A 19920-nucleotide genomic window follows, 5' to 3' on the forward strand; every position below is an offset into this window, starting at 1 on the left:
GATTGAAACACACACACACACACACACACACACACACACACGCTGGGATGGGACTTTGAAAATCAATAAACCTATCAAATGTGCATACCCATCTTAAATCTGTGGGCAAGATCAGGGCATACCAAGGGAATTCCAGGGACCTCCTTTATACCCCTGGGCAACTTTTAAATCTGTAATCCTAGTTCTGGTACCTTTGAGCATTGGGCATGCTTTCCCCAATCCTTCCCTCCACCCTGAAATCCAGTGAGTATTTCTTGGTCCCAAACCTTAGTCCTTGGCTGATGAAAAAAGAGCAGGAATTCTGGGGTAAGAAATTGATGTGACTAATGGTGGGGGGAGAATTTGGTTGTTTATGGGCAAGGTAGAAAGAATACAAGATCCAGGTCTTTTTTCGGGGGGAGGGTGATTTAGACGATGCAATCCCCTATCTCTTCAGGTAGACTCTCTCTCCATTGCTGGTCTCACCCTCTCTCCTCTCTTTTAAATGGTCAAGTCTGACTGTTTGACTATTTCTCAGATTCTGAGTCCAAGTTCAAGGTTCATTGATCAGACCCAGGGTAGCAGTCACAGTTAATTCCTGGAAGTGTATTGAGGGAAATGGGGAAAGACAGGTCCATATGTTGCAACTAAAGGCCATGCTCTCAGGTGATCAGGAACCATGTGACTTGACAGCCTGAAAGCCAGGACTCCTGAGTTCTATCTACCTCAACCATTCATTTCAACTCCCTTTTGCAATCCTGTCTGCCTGTGATGGCAGCTGATGTCTCATTTTCCAACAGTTATATTCAGTCTAACATTTATCAGGTACCTACTCAGTGCAAGGTCCAGTACCAGCAACAGTAATTTCCCACCTCCACAACTTTATACAAGTGACCACCCTTGTAGGGAAGGCCTCTTCCTCACAGAAGTCTGAGGTACCTTGAAGCACAGCTCAGTAGCTACCTCCTCCAAACAGACTCCCACATGAGGGCTTTCCTTATCCCCCTAGTCATTAGCATTCTCTCCCTCTTGAAATGTCATTGTGAAACAGTGTGGCCTTGTGGATAGGGAGGCAGAATTCAAACCCAAGCCTTGATTCCAAATCTAGGATTTTTTCCACTATGACTGCAGTAACTGGTGGGGGCGGGACAGGAGAGAGAAACAATATAGGCAGAAGAAGTGATATAATGATGACAACAGTTGATCTTTATATAATTCCTTAATGAGCATTATCTCATTTGAGCCTCACAATAACCCACAGATGTAGGTTCTACTTCCCCATTTCACAGGTAAGGAAACTGAGGCAAAGAGCAGTGATTTGTCCACAGTGATCAAGTTGGTCAAGTATCAGAGCCAAAATCTGAACCCAAGTGTTCAGCATTCATTCATTCAGTTCTGCCAAACTGCATGTATTGAATAACCTTGCAAGAGTTTGAACCTTGTGCTGTGGGCAGAGAACCAAGAGATTCCTGAGGGGTGTGGGCTTCCCAGCATCACCTACTAACCCTGGATGTTGACATGATACCTGAGGTGGAGGGTGGCTCCTAGCCTGAGATCAGTCCCATCCCAGAAGGCAGATTTTCCTTAGAGAGTCACCAGCCATATTCTAGTTTCATTAGCAATTAGGGGCTATGAATACATAGTGATCCCGGTTACCTAGGATCCAAGCCAATAAGCGCACGGAGTCCAGGGGAGAGGGTGAGGCATGACATTTGGGGCTGTACTCTTTAAAGCCAGCCATCAAAATGAGCCACAGACTATAGACACAGGAGGCAGGAAGCTAGAGAAGTGGGTGCATGAGAGCCCTTCATCTCCCTAAGGAAAACCATTTTTGTGCACTGGGCAGATAAGTCTGGGGTCAGGGTGTAGAGCTGACATGGGCTGTGGGGTCAGAACTGAGTGTGTGCCTCCCAGCCAGCCCTTGGCTTTGGAGTGAGACTACCATGTTGGGAGATACATTTCTACCTTGGTATGTGCCTGACTCCAGCACCTACAGTCTCCATACCATTTCCCCCTCCCAAAACCACTTCCATATTAACCCTGGATATACTATATCAGTAACTCTCAAACTCTGGCCAGAAGTCACCACCACCCCCCTAGGTCCCTGAGACCCTTTCAGGAGAGTATGTAAAGTTTAAATTATAATACTAAGATGTTTTAAATTCTAGATCATACTATCAAGATATTATCATACTATTTTTATTACATTGGTCAGGCATTTTCAGTCACGTCCAGCTCTTGGTGGCTCCATTTGGGGTTTTCTTGGCAAAGATCCTGGAGTGGTTTGCCATTTCTTTCTCCAGCTCATTTGACAGATGAGGAAACTGAGGCAAATAGGATTAAGTGGCTTACCCAAGGTCACACAGCTAGTATATAGCCTTTAGAATAAAAAACAAACTCCTCTGGTATCGAAAGCCCTTCTCAATCTGAGTCCACCCTCCCTCTCAGAATTATTCCACATTTCTCCTTTCATGTGCCCTATAGTAAACCAAATCGGCCAGTTAGCTATTCCCCATATGTATCCCCATGGGTATTCCAAGATTCCATCTCCTGCTTCCTGTTGTGTCCCACTCCTGGGATCCTTACCTTCCTTCAAAATCCAGCTGCAATGTCACTTCCTACAGAGAACACAATCTCCTCAATTCCTAGGGCTATCCACCAGAAATGGCTTTGTATTTATCTGATATATAGTGTGTAATTATGTATCTGTGTACATGCTGCCCCTCCCCCATGATCCCCCACAGAGTGTCAGCTCTGTCTTGGAACTCGCAGCATCTAGCACAGGGCCGGCCATGCAGTTGGTGCTTAGTAGGTGCTTGCTCACTGAAGGTACTTTCAATAGACCAGAGGTTTGGCCCACACTTGTTTTCAAGGCTTCCATGTCTCAGTCCAGGGCTGCGGGCACCCAGCAGTCCTCATTACTCCCCAGGCACACCTCAAATTCCCCACCCCCTGGTCCCATGTCCCCTCCACCTCAGCTCTGACCTGATGTTTTCGCTGGGTATCTTCCCATGCTTCTTGATGGCTGCACACTCATTCTTGTGGTTCAGCCAGGCATCCTTTTGGCAGGTCCGGTCGCAATAGTGGGCAAACTTACACTGCCCACATCGCTGGAGCTTCTCCTGCCTTTTAAAGCAAGTGTGGCACACGATTTGAGTGAAGCTGGAAAAAGAAGAAGGAATGAGCAGAAAGTCCTGAGCCAGGAGATGCCAGCCCTGGGGTAGTCAATGTCCAGCAGGGTCCAGGAGGGTAGAGAGATGGGAGACTCCTCACTCCATAACCCACACCATCTGATTCACTGGAACAAATAAACCCAAGGAGCAACAGAGTGGTGACTTAGTATGGTCAGTAGGATGGTCAGATTTAAGGTGACTCCAGAGAGATGCGTAGTGTGTGACCTGAATCAGTCACTTGGCCAATGGGTGCTAATCTAGTGGCAACTCTAGAGTGTAATCTCCAAGACTCTATTACAATGTGCATCAGAAGAGAGAGTTTCTATGCTTTTCAAATTAAACCCCCCAGCTGGGGATGTGGGAGTAAATGAGACATATGTACTATACAGGGAGGACTGAAAGATTTAATGCAATTTAATTTTTAAAAATTTAAGTTTTAAGGATTAATAAGGTTGAATCAGGTTTAAAACTGCACTAATACTTTTGGGACACCTGGTATGCTATAGATATTTATGATACATATGTAAATGTGCATATATTTATGCATTATATAAAATACATGTATAATCTATATCTATTATACACATAATAAAAAGAAAATAACATTGCATAACATGTTATGTTACATGGCATTTATATAATAATAATTACTAGCATTTATATGTATGCCAAACACTTTATAAATATTATATCATTTTATCCTCACAGCATACCTGTGGACACAGTTAGGCGCTATTGCAATCACCATTTTACAGATGAGAAAACTGAGACAAACAGAGTTTTGTGACTTGCCAGCATCCCTAGTAAATGTTGGAGGCTGTATTTGATCTCAGGTCTTCCTGACTCCAGGGCCAGTGTTCTACCCCCCAAGTGACCCGTCTGCCCCCAATGTACCGTAGTTATTATATATTGTATACACATATAGGAGGAAGGTGCATGAAGTAGTGTCCAGAGATCTAGTCTCAGAGTCAAGAAGACCTGAGTTCAAGTCCAGAGTGATAGGTATGGTCCATGTAATCCTAGGCAAGTCACTTCACTTGTACTAAAAGCAAATCATTCTAAGTTGCAAAGAGGGCACTGATCTAAACCATGAGAGGGAGCTCCTCTCCTTGGAGTTCCCTCTACTATACCGAATCCAAGATTCAGTCCCTATCCCTATATTACATATAAAATAATCATATATACAGCCCATTTTACAGATGGGGAGAGAAGTGCGACAAAGTTAGGTAAGTATAACAAAATGAAATAACCAGCTTCACGTCACACAAAACAGACAAAAGCCAGAAGGAGCCTGGGTCTGCTACGTTCTGGGCTCCCCATTGGAATATGGTGCCTCAGACTCAGGCAGCCCTTTCAGGTTTTTCAGAAGGCAGACCCTGAAATGATTGAAGGGGTTGGCAGTTGGCAGTTGAGGAGTAAACAGGAGTTACAAAGATTGACCTAAGCCAGCAACTTGGGACAAAGATGTGGATCCTTATTAGCAGCAGGAAATAGGTGCAGAGACTGCCAAAGTGCCCAAGGGCTCTAATTAACTGGTTGGATGTTCTGTGTTCCAAGAGAAGTGGCCATTTGGATGTGAATCTGGGAGCTGACAAACTTCCCTCTCCTGACAGAGAAAAGCTGCTGAGGGGACTGGTGTATGAAAGAGTTAAACTCTAAAGGAAAGATGGTGTCTTCCCAGAAGTTAGCACCTGAGACAAGGACTCTAGTAGAGGCATAAATAGGCCAGTGCAGGGGGTGGGAACACCAGGGCAGAGAGGGGGAGGAGGAGAGAGACAGAGACAGGGAGAAAGATGGGAGAAGCAGGGAGGGAGGAAGAGGGAAGAGAAAAAGAGAAAGAGGAAGAAGAGGAGAGAGGGAGGGAGGGAGGGAGAGAGAGGGGGGGGAGGGGGAAGAGGAGAGGGAGGGAGAGAGAGAGAGAGAGAGAGAGAGAGAGAGAGAGAGAGAGAGAGAGAGAGAGAGAGAGAGAGCAAAGGAGGGTTAAAGATGGAAGGGAAAATAAAGGGAGAGAGAGAAAAGAGGGAAAGGGAGGAAGAAAGGGAGAAGGTAGGAAGGTAGGAGGAGAAGGATACAGAGAGAGAGAAACAGGGAGAGGGAGGGGAAAGAGAATCAGGGAATGAGGGAGAGAGAGGAGAGAGAGATAGAGAGGGAGGGAGAGTTAAAGACTGAAGGAGAAAAGGACAGAGACAGAGAGGCAAGGAGCAGCACAGACATAATGCCCAGAAAGAAAGGACAACATCAGCAAAGATGGAATGCAGAGACTAGCAAGAAATAGTTTGTATTTTATCAATAACATAGTAAGACTTAATAAATTCTTGTTAACTAGACTGACCCTCGCAGGTAGAATTAAAGAGTATAGGGCTATGCTTCCTTGAAATCTAGAACTGAACTACCTTATTTCTCAAGAAGATTATTTCTCCTTGAGAACAGGGACTGTGGCTCACACTTATTTTCTATCCCCTACACACACACCCCCACACACCCATACACACACACACACACACACATACACACATCTAGCACAGTTGTAGTCAATACTCAATAAATTAGGGGGGTTAATTAATTGGGAATAATTTTGAAGAACTCAAGATTTTTTAAAACAGAATCATATATTGAGAGCTGAACTGGACCTTAGAGGTCACAGAATCCATTTTACAGATGAGGAAACAGAGACTCAGAGTAGTGACTTGCCCAAGGTCACAGGTGGTAAATGGCATCCTAGCAGTCTTTCCACCATGTCTCAGTCTCCCAACTATAAAGTAGAGGTTGGCCATCACACTTAAGTAACTGCACATGTTGGATATTTCTGGTAACAGCTGGTGCCTGGACCCAAGGGAAAATCAGCAGGTGGCAGGATAAATGAGCCAGCTAGCTAAAGATAGAAATAGATTCTGAAGGGTTTAGAGAAATTCCTTGGTGATTGCCTCATAATGGGTTAATATGTGTGTGTGTTTATGAACATAAATGTGTGCATATTACATATGTATTAGGGTTCTATCTTTAACCTTTACAAAATTGGGGAGAGCAATCACCATGCTTTAATAGATGTGCCTTGCCTGGACAGATATCCAGAAGGAAGATAATATACAAAGGCCTATATGGCAGAGTGAAATGGACATTGGGTGTCAGGTAAGTTAGAAGGTAGGTTAGAACTCAAAGATCTGAGTTCAAATTCTGACTCTGTTATTTACCATCTAGGTGACTTTGGGCAAATGATTTTACCTTATTCAGTTGCACCATCTGGGAAATGAAAGTCTTGGACCCTCTAAATCCAATGACCCACCGACTTTGTCTGGACCAAGACCTTTTCTTCTGACTGTGTAGAGCACAGATTGACCGTAGGGCAAAAGATCCTATTCTCCAGTCCCATATTTCTTAGCACCTGAGTGACCTTGCAAGAGTGACTTAATCTCCCTCAGCCTGTTCCCTCATCTGTCAAATGGAGAAGGTGACTAGTTGCCCCAGATGGCCTCTGAAGTCCTTTCCAATTCTACATTTCAGGTCTTATGTAGGTGTTTCATCCATTCATTTTCAGCACTTGGGCAAGAACAGTCCTCCTATCTCTTAGGACCAAGACAAAACATGGTGCTCTAACAGAAAGGAGGTTGGCTTTCAGAGTCGGGTTTTAGAGTCTTGGTTCTGGTTCTTTATACCTGTGTGATCTCAGATAAGTCAATTCTCTGCCTTAGTGTCCTCATCTGTAAAATGAAGGAATTGGATTCTATGATTTACGAAGTTCCTTCTAGCTCAATCTCTGGTCCTTCGCTCCACAAACAAAAGGCACAAAATGAATTGGACAGTGTTTATTAATGACTTACAATGTACCAAAGACTCAGCAAGGTGCTGGTACCAGAGGAAGCATCCATAGGTCAATGGAAAGAGGACTAGCTTTGACGTCCAAGGGCCTGGATTCAAATCTAAACTCCCATAATACTATCTGAGGACCTCAGGCTGGTCCTTTTAGCTCCCTGGGGCTCAATTTCCTCCTCTGTAAAAATGAGAGAGTTGGGTTAAATTACCTTGATGCACTAAATCTATATTCCTGGGATGCAGAAACAAACACCAAACAGTCCCTGCCTTCAAGAAGCTTATGTTCTTTTAGAAGGGAGACAGGGAGTGGACAATGGAAGAGAGGAATGAATATGAACAGAAATAAATAGAAAATACATACAAGTCAGACACAAAGCAATTTGGGGAGGGGTCTAGAGAAGAGTGATAGCTTCTGGTGATGGGAGGGGGCACTCAGGTATCTCAGTCCTACTGTGTGCTCTATTCCAGGGTTTGCATGGAATTGGGAAGCACCGGCAAGAAGAGCCAGGACCCCTGGAAGGCAGGAGTGAGCTCAGTCTACTTTTCTGCCGGCACTTCTCTCCCTGCTGGGAGTACAGCCTCCATGTTGCATTATATGCATGCACCCTGGGCTGCTCCATTTCCATCCTGGTTACAGCTCCCAGGTGTACCAGGAATGAAATAGCCTCTGAAAATGCCTTCTTCTTCAAGGGGGGCTACACACAGGAAACCAGAGGACAGCGAAGCAGTCGGTTTTCCTCCCTCTGGTTGTTTTCTGATAAAGGGACCCTCTCCCATCACCACACTTCCCCTCCCCCATGGAAGGCTTGCCTTTTTTCCATTTTTCTTGTTTTTATCTCTCTGGTGGATGTTTCTGCCCTTACAAGGAATGAAGCCTCAAACTGCATCTTCCTGCCCTCTTAACTCTGACAGCTGATGAAAAACAGTCTAAGCCTCCAGGCCAGCTGCCCCCAACTCCCCCACTGTCACATAAACCGAAGACTGGGTGGACGCACTGGGATTACTGTTGGGTTGGCTCCCGAGAGCTGACATTGGCAATAGAGTGCCTTTCTCCAGCTCCCCTCTTGAGCTGGGAAGCTGGGTCACATGCTGGCATTCTCCCCCTTGCTCTGCAGTTCTGGTCCATAAAACTAGGTCCAGTATATCCTAGAGTGGTGGGCTCTGCCAAGGCAAAAATCAAGGCAACTGCTGCAGATGGTTGACAGTCCTGCCTTTTGCTGAACAACTTTAGAGACCAAGGATGAGCAAATATTTGCTAATCATACACCTCTTTGCAGGCATTGTGCTAAGCACCCAGGCTTCCAAGAAAGGCAGAAACATGGTCCCTGCCATCAGGAAACTCACATTGTATAGGGAAAAAAAAGATGTCACTAGACCAGATATCCAGGTAGCAGTGATACGGCTTGGGTAGGTCTTCTAATACCACTGAATTGGAATGTTTTCTGCCCACAATCAAAGTCTTTCCAGATAGATGGGACATTCTAAGCCTTGTGCTTGGTTGACATAACTTTTAATAACCCAGGGTTATCTCTACACTATGAGTGAGGAAGGAAGGAAGGAAGGAAGGAAGGAAGGAAGGAAGGAAGGAAGGAAGGAAGGAAGGAAGGAAGGGAGGGAGGGAGAGAGGGAGGAAAAGAGGGAGGGAAGAAGGGAGGAAGGAAAAGAAGGAAGGAAGAAGGAAGGGCCTACTTTATGCTGACTTCTCTGGGTCTCAGTTTCCTCAACTGTAAAATGAAGGGGCTGGACTAAGATGATCTCTGAGGTCCCAACCAGTTTTAACTCCATGTATGATGCAAATCCTGCTTCTGGTACCTACTGACTGGGTGGTCCTGGTCAAGTCAGTTAATGTAGTCAAATATAAACTCCCTCAGGGCCAAGCCTGCTTCACTTTTGCATCTGTACCCCTAGCTCCTGGAACAGTGTTAGTGACCAGCCACAACTACCAAGATACATGAGTGGTGCTTAACAAATGATCATTGACTGACTTCATCTCTCTGTACCCACAGGCTATGACTATAAATCCTGGAGCAGATGCCAATCCTCATCCATTAAGGGAGCTCACACACAGGAATGCCTCGGATGAAATTACATGTTTGGATTCCCCCCAAAAAATTTTTTTTTAAAATTTGTTTCCCACTGTAAGCACAGCTCTGTACTAGGCAGGCATAGTGGGGTTCAGTAAAAAAAAGTCTGGATTTGGAATCCAAGGAGCTGGGTTCAAAGTTTACCTTTGCCACTTCCTGCTGGTATGACCTTCCCCTCTTTCTGGCTTAGTTTCTTTGTGTTCAAAATGGGGAAATTTGGACTAAATTCGATTCAAATCAGCAATCCCTCATTAAGCATTAGCCAGATACCAGACACTGGGCTGGGCTGTAAGCATAAAAAGACAAATAGGAAACAGTCCCTGTCCTCAAGAAGCAGGTGAATGTACAAAGGTCCCTCTCAGCTCTGACTCTCTGACCCTACAATCCTATCCTGGATCAATGATCTATTCAACATAGACTCTTCTTCATGCTGTACTTTCTAGTGAGGTCTCATTTGTGAGAAAGGACAGGTGTGGCACCATGATACCATGACACCAGTCTTGGGTGTTCAGAGTTTAAGTGAAAGATCTCTAAAACCCTTTTAGTATTCTATCATGGAACTTCACCCAGGACTTTTTCTGAACCTATTTATATTTGCATCCAGATGAGTCATTTATAGCCATATGCGCTTTTCTCCCCTCCTATCCATGAGCCAATGGTGACTACAAAACCCTCCAATCTAGGTGGCTGGTCTCCACATCAGATACACAGTCATAAATATTTCAAACTGAGAATTTGGCAGCCTCTATCATGCCTGGTTGAGCTCAAAATGCATTTGACTTCCAGTAGGCCTGGCAAACCCTTAGTTGTACAATCATTCAGCCAGCCTAGTGGTGCTAATATGCCCTGAAATGCATTACAGCAATAACTCAAGTAGGCATATGTTTCCCTGGACCCAACCAATGTCTTAGAAACTGGCCAAGTTTCCATTTAGAAGAAAAGGGAGGAGGGAGGGTAAGAACAAGAATGTAGGTGATTCATTAGCCCTGTTGTTCCTTATCTTTATATCTGATGAGTTTGGCTTACCCAGAAAATGAATGTATCACTTATGTTACAAGCATCATTTGCTCTCTTTGCCAATGACATTTGCATTCATGCATTTGTATATTATCTGAGGGTGCTCATTGACAAGAAACAGTCTTAGCTCACAAAGAAGCCTAATTTATTATTATTTCTGGGATTGGTTCCCGAGCTATTTCCCTTCTATCATAACTATAGTCAGCCAACAAGCATCTGATAAGTGTTTACTATATACTGGGCACTGTGCTGAGCACTATGGATGCCAAGAAAGGCAAAAAAACATAGTTCCTGCCCATCTTGGGGAACTCCCACTCTGTTCTAACTGGGGACCCAACCTGTAAATAACTAGATACAAAGAAGAGAAATGGAGAGTAGATGGATAGCAATCTGAGAGGGAGAGGCGATCACACCTCGGGACACCAAGAAAGGCTTCCTGGAGATGGTCAAATTTGAGCTGAGTCATGAAGAAGCCAGGAAAACTAAGAAGTAAAGATGAGGAGGGAGGGCATTCCGAGGAAGGCAAAGGTCCAGAAATGGGGGATGGAGTGTCATTCAGGTATGTGTGTATGTATATGTGTATATACATATATATGTATACATACACACATGTATATGATGCACAATGCATGTACATGTATGTAAATATCTAGACATCATTTAATCACATTAAGCAATTGATAAATTACATCTTAAAATAAACTTATTCATATACTCTCTATTCACATGTATATTTAAATTATATAAATGTATATATAATATATACATATATGCACATACATGTATATGTGATTATGTGTATGTGTGTATATACATGTATATATACATGTGTATATGTGTGTGTGTGTGTTTGAACTGGCCAAAACTAAAGGAAGAAATACAAGCCACAAGTCATACATGTGTTCAGGAACCATTCAATGTAGCTGACATTGCTAAAGCACTTGAAGGTCTCATTTCATAGGATCATAGATTTAAATCCAGAAGGAACCCTAGAAGGCATTCAATTCCTCCTTGCCTTTCATTATACAGATGAGGAAACTGAGGATCAAACTTGACTATGTGGCACATAGCTATAAGCAGGCAGGATTTGAACTCAGGTCTTTTTGGCTCCAGATCTAGTGCTGGAGCCAATATACACCATATCACTGAGCCATCTCTAAAAAAGCTGAGACTCAAGAAATTTTGACGAATGGTCCAAAGTCACACAAATTGTTGTCATGTGGGATTTGAACCCAGATCCTCTGACTCTAGGGTCTTCATTCTTTCCATTATAATATGTTGCCTTCATAGTGGCCCTATGAGGTAGGTATCATAGTTATTTTTAGCTGATGAGGAACCTGCAGCCAAGCTATGTGACTCATTCAATGGTCACACAGCTAAAAAGTCAGAGGCAGGAATTGAAACTGGGTCTTCTTTACTCCAAGTTGGATATATTTTTTTTTAATCATAGGTGTGTATATGAGATGTGCTAGGTGTGTCCAGGCATACCCTAATGTGGCAACAGCTTTAAAGTGGTTGAGATGCTCAGGATCCAGAGCCAGCTTGGGAGAACTGGAGGGGGAACCATTACTCCAGATTCCTTTCTCCACTTTCTCCACTTTCCCTCTAGCCAATGCTTCCACAGAGGCTCAGGAACAGGAGAAGAAGATGTACCCAGCAACTTTATGCCAATTTCCAGAGAGAGTGCCCTCTAAGATTTTTCTTGGACTCCCTCCATGGTTCTGACTCTCCTTCTAGGTGCTTCTGCCTGGAGGAACTCAGTCCCTGTTGGGGTCACATGGAATGTCTGTCCCCCTCCTTAACCTTCCCAGGAGATGCCAACCAGCTGCAGCTGGGTCAGACAAAAATGAATTCGACATGTTTTTCTTCTTCAGCAACCTTGGCCACTCTGGTTTCTCAATTTTGAGGGGGATGCTTGAAGATCTAAGGAGAATCCATTGATATGTCCAGAAAGGGAAACCAGCTTGTTTGGAATGACAGTCAGCTAAGTCCACAGCCTTACTGGTAGAGTCTGGGCTTAAGCTGGCAAAGACAAAGTCACATGGAAAATATGACTGGTTTTTCCAACTCCACCTCCTAAGACTCCAAAACAGTTCAGAGTAAGATGCAGAGGGGGAAGCAGGCAGGCTCTGAAGCAACTGGTGGCATGTCCAGCTGGGAGTCAGCAGACTGTTGGGTGGGCTTGGGCAACTCACAACTTCCCAATATCTGTTCCCTCTTCTATAAAACAACAGGGTGAAATGAAGTAGCCTTTAGCGTCCTGGAAAGTACTGAAATTCTAGGAGCTCATTTTTGGTTCAAGTTAAAATTCAGATCAGTTCAGCAGGCTTGGGCTCCTTTGATCTCAGAACTGTGCTCTGCACCTCCAGAAAAAAGCATTAAAAGACAATAGCAAGAAGAGCTGTAACTAAGGAGGGGCCAACAGGGTTTCAACACTGGGTGCTTAAGTTAGGAGGCACCAAATCCAGAGGTCGGGGACCACATTTGAGTCGTTATTTTACAGCATAGAAACAATAGAGTTTAGCTGAGCAAGAATTTTGTTTTAGGGGATGGGGGCCTAGACCTATATTTTCACTAAGTACAGGGGGACTCCCGGTATGGAAACTCCCTCTGTCAACATAAACTAGAAATTTGACTGCAAGTCTTAGGGAGAATTCTTGCCCAGAGTCAAAGCTAATATGCCTTAGGGAAAGGATTCAAACATAAGTCTTACTGAAAATTGGTATTCTACCCAATATAGCAGGTTGCCTATCAGTTGGTAAGAATTATTAACTAGTTAAAATGGGAAGCTATAGGCTGGTGACTGGGGTGAGCGCTTTCCCTGCCTCATTCTATGCCCCCCCCCACATGTTACCCTCATAACTGGTGGCCCCACACCAGAGGCCTAGTGTCTCCCCTGCCCGACCATATAAAGAGCATTTTTCACACTGTGGTATATGAACTGAGTTAAAAAAAAAACAAAACCTTCTAGTTATATCTCTCACAGAAGGACTTGACCAGCAGAGAGTATATGTTCCATTCAGTCTATCTGGATAATAATAAGTAGCATTTACATGGTACCTACTATGTGCCAGGCACTTTGCATTAGTATCTCATTTGGTCCTCCTACCTGGGAAGTAAGGACTATTATTATCCCCGCATTTTACAGTTGAGGAAACTGAGGCTGAGACAGACTGAGAAAAAACTAAGAAACTAAGACAGAGGTTAGGTGACTTGCCTGATGTCACACACTTAGGAAGTATCAGAGGTCAGATTTGAATCAGAGGTCTGGTCTTCCTGACTCCAGGCCCAGTGCTCTAGCCACAGCACCACCAAGTTGTCTCCTCTTTCTTCTATCTGTCTTGAAACACCATCTAGTCTTATCCTGACTTGGATGCCAATGTTCCACGTGTCCAGAAACCATGCAGCTGTCTTCCGTTTGTTATCTGGAAGTCCCCTGCAATATCTATAATGGTATCCAGCTCAGTTTGTGATCTCCTGGACCATTCATGTCTGTGTGTACATGTCTGTGTGGATTTCCAAAAGCAATCTTCCCTGACTTGGGTCTATCCTATTCCTTCCAAAAAGCATCATAGGCTAAAAGATGCAAGGTAGGAAGGGACCTCAGGAAGATCATCCATCGAGTTCATGCTTTCCTCATTTTACAGACAAGGAAGCAGACACCAAAGTTTTACAGTGAACAAGATGCAGAGCATGATAAAATGCATAGAATGTATAAAACACGGTGCTTTTTGGTAAAATGCTTTACAAACATAAGCTCACTTGATCCTCACAGCTCTGGGGGGCAGATGCTATTAGGATGTACCTTTTATAGTTAAGGACATTGAGAAGTGACTTGCCCAGAATCCCGCATCTAGAAAGTATCTGAGACAACGTTTGAACAGAAGTCTTCTTGACTCTGGGCAGCTAGGTGGTGCAGGGCCTGGCTTTAGGAGAACCTGAGTTCAAATGCTGCCTTACACACTTACTGGCTGTGACCCTGGGCAAGTCACTTCACCCTGTTTGCCTTAGTTTCCTCACCTGTAAAATAAAATAGAGAAGGAAATGGGAAACTACTCCTGTATCTTTGCTAAGGAAACCTCATATGGGGTCACATGAGTTGGACATGACTAACAAAACTTCTTGACTGTAACCCCAGCGCTCAATCCGCTATACCCCCAGTTACCTAACGTGAACTCAGGTGCTTTAACTAACTATAAATCCAGAACTATTTCTATGATCTTTAAAAAATAAGAAAATATGGGGCTAGAATTAAAAATAAAAGGCATGAATAAAGATTTTCAAAGGAATGAATATCCTTTTGGCACAATTTTGAGTGACATTAGGCATTAAATAAATGACAATCTTTCTTATGTCATCATCATCATCTTCATTCATTCATTCTTGGCATAAGCATTTATGAAGCACCTATTCTATAAGCTCCTCATGAGCAGGGACTGTTTCATTCTTTGTACCTCTGCCCCCAGCACCTATAACACAATGCCTAGCACATAGTAGGTGCTTTCAAAATATTTGTTGAATGATTTCTTGCAAGTAGAAAAGTGGCATGGAACAGTATACAGAAGGCTGTCCTTGGTGTCACCAAGGCAAGTCACTTCACCTTTGCCTGCCTCAGTTTCCTCAGCTATAAAACACAGATAATAATAGTACAATTCTCCCCTCCCCACCCCCCCAGGGTTATTATGAGGATCAAATGAGACCATTTTTTGTAAAGCTCCCAGCATCCCTAGGCAACTCTCTAAAGTTTAGAGAACAGATCACTTTCCGATCTGTATCAATGAAGGGAGTTTCCAAACTGAGAGTTCCCTACACAGGACCAGAGTAGCCTAGCCCACCCTCATAATGGGTAAAGGTACCATTCTGGGACCTGGTGATAAAAAGACAAAAAGGAAACATTCCTTGCCCTCAAAGCACTTTCATTAGGATGTGCTTACAGGGTTCCTAACCTTTGTCCAGGCTCTTTGCTGTCTTAGGGAAACTGAAGTCTTATCCAACTACGCATGAGTAGCCTCCTAATCTGCATTATGAGATCTTAACATGTCAAAGAACCCACACAACATTGGGATCTCAGCGTCTCTCTATCAAAATCTACTGAATGGGCCAACAAAGAAGTGATTTTTAATGGTGGGGTTTTCAGCCTCCCATTCATTCAGGTTTCATCAATAGGAACCTATCCTTATCGCAGATCCAGTCACATGCTCTTCTCAGCTGCCAAAGAGATTTCCTTAGCAAAAAGTCACTGCTCAGTGAGCTCCTGTGGTTCCCTATGCCCTCTAGAACCAAACTGAAAATCCTGTTTGGTCTTTCAGGACCTTCACAACCTGGACTCCTCCTGCCATCCCAGCCTTAGAACGTCCATCATTCTACTTTCCTACTATACATTGGCCTCAGTGTTGCTCATACAAGACACTGCACTCCCCCACCCCATACTTTTGCCCTGGATGTCTTCATGCCTAGAATGCTCTCCCTCTTCGTGGCCACCTCCTGGCTTCCCTGGCTTCCTTCAAGACTCAGCTCAGATCTTCTCTTCTGCATGAGTTCTTTCCATTTCCTCAGCTGCTGGTGCCTTCCCTCTGAAATAACTGTCCATCTACTTTCTTTCCTCCTTCCTTCTCTCTCACGTATACATGGAGAAAATATCTATATATAATATATGCAGTATATCTAGAAGATGATCTAAGAGGGAAGATGTCTAGCATATGTGTGTGTATGACATATATATCATATATATGATATGTGTGTATACACACACAGTTGTTTGTATGTTGTTTCCCCAATTCAAATGTGAGCTTGTTGAAGGTAGAAAAAAGTATTTTTGCTTTTCCTCACATATCCCCAGCAGTCAGCACAGTGCCTAGCACATAGTAAGCATGTCATAAGGGCTTTTTGGCTGGCTCTAAAACAAGCCTCCAATGCAGAATTGGAGGGGCTGCTTTACGGGGTGGCTAAGAAAATAACACTTTTATAGGTTAATTTAACTCATCTCTCCCAGGTTCCTCTGGCTTCCTCAGCCTCCAAGGGATTAGTTAGGCTTTCAGATGTCACCTGCTAGGGAATTATCAAAAGCTTGGAATCTGATCAAGGACTCCTAGGTCCAAATCTTCCTTTTTTGAAAAGTCCCTGGGGCCTGTCAGACTCTGCTGCTGCTGCCTTCATCTGAGAAATGAAGGGAAAGCTCAAACAGAGGTAAGTTAACTCTCAGTGTCTACACTGAAGTCTCTATGGGCTTGAGTTACCCATCTGCACTGACAAGAGAGAGCTTCCATGCACACCAGTATACTACACCCATGAAATAACAAATCTGGACCAAAAACAAAAGGCTAATTTAAATCTTTAATCCCACTTTAGTGTAGTGGAGAGAGCACTGGATTAGGAACCAGAAGTCTTAGGTCTGTCTTGGTGGGAAAGACTCTCCTTTGCCTAGACCTCTCTCTCCTCAGGTTCTGCATGTGAGGGTGATGATCCTGGGGTCATGGGATCATAGATCAAGGGCACTCAAGTGTCATCTAGTCCCTAGTTCAAGTCACTTGCTCAATGAGATCACTCAGGTTGTAAGGTTTCAGAGGAATCGGAATTTGAATCCAGGTTCTTTGACTATAAATCCAGTCCTCTTACAACATCATTGAAGCATCATGCATTGGCCCCGTTCTAGAGCCTTCCTCAGGCTCATGACACAACCAGATGATAACGTTAATGACATGCATTTTGCTTCCTCTAGTAGAAGTTCCTTGATGGGGGGAGGAGAGGCTGTCCTACTTTTTCACTTGTGTTCTTAGTGCCTGTGAATAATTAATGCTTGTTGACTGACTATTTGAGCTTGGATTCAATCTCTCTCAGCCTTAACTTTCTCTTCCACTCACCAACCCATACATGCCTGTTGTGAGGATCAAATGAGATCGTGTATCTTTGTAGCCATAACATTCTAAGCATGACCTATGAAGAAGGATTATAATCAATTATAACTGAACATTATAATCCTCAGGTGTTCTAACTGGTATTGATGCAGCACTTTAATGTTTACAAAGAGATTTATCCACATAACATTATCTCCCTGGATCCTCACAACCACTGCTTTTGATATTATTAGCCCCATTTTAGGGATGAGAAAACTGAGGCTGAGAGAGTCTAAGAGATTCACCCAGAGTCACTCAGTTATGAGAGTAGAAAATGGGGATTAAGCCTGAGTCTTCTGGACTTCAAGTTCAGTACCTTCTCCTTCAGGCAGCTAGCATAGAATACTGGATCTGGGAGTCAGGAGGGCCTGGGTTCAGATCCTTCTTCAGACCATTACTAGTGGTGGGATGCTGGGCAAGTCATTTAATATCTGTGTCACAATTTCCTCATAACATTTCCTAATAACAGCACCTATTCTCTGAAGGACTAGAGAAGCTAGGGGGCGCCATAGTGCACAGAGCTCTGGGCCTGGAGTCAGAAAGACATCTTCCTGAGTTCAAATCTGGCCTCAGAGACTTCCTAACTGTGTGACCCTGGGCAAGTCACTTTAACCTGTTTGCCTCAGTTTCCTCATCCATAAAAAGAGTTGAAGAACCAACCACTCCAATATCTCTGCCAAGAAAACTCCAAATGGAGTCAAGAAGAGTCAGACATGACTGAAAAATTCCTGAACAACAATCCCCTCAGAGAATTGTGAGGACCAAATGCCATAGTATTTGTAAAGCTCTTTAAAAACCCCCAAATTCCATATAAATGGCAGCAATTGTTACTGTTATTATTACAGCATCACAATGTCTCTAGCATCTGCTTGAAAATTTATTTAGCAGTAAAGGCTTAGCCTCTAGACATAACCCTAAATGCCTCTGACTCAGAAACCATGTTGCCCAACACTTTCATTTTGTAGATGCTAAAACTAAGGATCAGGGGATTTCCCTGACTTGCCCCCGGTTGCATGTGGATTGTGTTAGAAGGGGGATTCCAGGTCTTCTGATTCCAAAGCCACCACACTGTCCACTCAACCATACCACTCCCTGTCTAGGGGAACCCTGGCATACGTGGACATGAGACCAGGGAGACCTCATTTCAAATCCCACTTCCAACATATACTAGCTGTATGACTTTGGGCAAGTTAGCTTGACCTCTCTAGGCTTCAGGCAATTTATGGACAAAATCCAAGCTCATTAATGTAAAATCCTGCATGTTGTTATACATTCTTAGGCTAGAAAGTTAAAAAAAAAAAGTTTTCCATTCCCCCTTTACAGTCACACCTACTTTCCCCTCCCTTTCAGAGTCACCACAGCCACAGAGAAAACTCTAGCTCCAAAGAGTCTTTGAGGTGTCTGTTGCCCCATTCTTTGGTGCCACAAATCTTTGAAGGAACAAAATCACCTGGGACTTTTGTTCCTCTTACACAGGCTGTTCTTACAGGACAGCAGTTGTCAGGCATCTCAGAACACAGAAGTGATCCTAACAACATGCCCCTGATGGATGGAGGGCATGTGGCAGAGTGCACCAAGGACAAGGCCAGGAACAAAGACACCTGGTGCTGAACCCAAACTGTCCCGACTAGGGCTAGGGCTTTGGGTAAGTCACTTGACTTGTACCTGGTTAATGAGGGGATAGATAAGATGGTCCCTAGGATCCCTTCTAACTTGGAAAATTGATGAACATGTCAGAGAATAATAAATTATTGGAATTTGGTATAGAGAAGTGAGGGCTAGATTTGGAGTCAAGTCAAAGTTCAAATCTCAGCACAGAAACTTCCACGGAACCTTGGACAAATCACAACCTCGTTGGGCCCTCCATTTCCCCATCCATAACGTATAAGGGTTGGATTATAAATGAGATATTTACAAAGTGCTTTGAAAACCTTAAAATGCCATAGTTATTATTACTGCCATTATTTTTATTAAGATGACCTCTAGTGTTGCAACTCTGAATCCCATGACCTCTCATGATTCTAGCTTTTAGTCCCTCATGGAGTATCAGAGTATCAGAGCCTGGCCTCATTCATCTCATCCACTAAGCCACACACACACACACACACACACACACACACACACACACACACACACACACACACACACACCCTGGCCACCTACCTTTCAAAGACTACTGCAGAATAAGCACACACACACACACACACACACACACACACACACACACACACACACACACACACACACACACACACACACACACACACACACACACACACCCTGGCCACCTACCTGTCAAAGACTACTGCAGAATAAGCCCGTTCCGCAAAGACCACATCAGCAGCCCACAGCTCTTTGGTGGTCTTAAGGCCCCGGCCTTTGCCTTCTGAAGTGAATACTTCAACTTTCTCCATGTTTCCTATTGTCATTGCAGAAACCTCCCTGGGCCCAGCTAGGCAGATCTTAGCCGCTGCTATTTCAACACCTTCGCCATCCCAAAGACCAAGTCCATAAATGGTCTGGCCACCGCCCCTTCCCTACACAGCCCTCCTCCCACCCCCCACTCACCTCCTCCCCCTCTGCCTGCTGCAGCTCGATCTGCAGGGGATGGGGCAGGGTGGACAGGGCAGAGGGGAGGAAGAGAGAGTGCTCCCACCCCCCCAACCCCCAACAATCAGGACCAGTCAAAGCTTAAAAAGCAAGGAATAAGGACTAGCTCTAGTTGCTGCTTGGATCTGAAAACATTTAGCATGTGCTTTACCAAGCTGTGTCTTACATATTTAGAAAACCCAGACCCTAATTCATGCTCCTGCTTCAAGGAGTGGGGAATGCTGGTTCACTGGGATATTTTTAGCAGCCAGATGCTTCTGTCTATCAGGAGGCAACAGCTGAAAACTATTCTCACAATGATTTTATAAAGATCAGAAAAACCAGGCATGGGAGTCAAAAGTAATTGATGACTTG

At 44.0% G+C, this 19920-nt stretch overlaps 1 protein-coding gene across 2 annotated transcripts in view; it reads right to left on the minus strand.

Annotated features, from left to right (window-relative positions):
• Positions 1–19463, minus strand: part of SMYD1 (SET and MYND domain containing 1) — a 38604-nt gene extending 19141 nt beyond the window's left edge. For both annotated transcript variants that reach the window (XM_072636908.1, XM_072636907.1), the window contains exons 1-2: positions 19249–19463; positions 2965–3141 (exon numbers count right to left, since the gene is read on the minus strand). In XM_072636908.1, the coding sequence (XP_072493009.1) occupies positions 2965–3141; positions 19249–19385 (314 nt within the window). In that variant the 5' untranslated portion in view covers positions 19386–19463. The remainder of the gene's footprint in view (positions 1–2964; positions 3142–19248) is intronic.
• Between the last annotated feature and the right edge of the window lie 457 nt (positions 19464–19920).

Source organism: Notamacropus eugenii, chromosome 1 (assembly GCF_028372415.1).
Source record: "Notamacropus eugenii isolate mMacEug1 chromosome 1, mMacEug1.pri_v2, whole genome shotgun sequence".
Lineage (NCBI taxonomy): Eukaryota > Metazoa > Chordata > Mammalia > Diprotodontia > Macropodidae > Notamacropus > Notamacropus eugenii.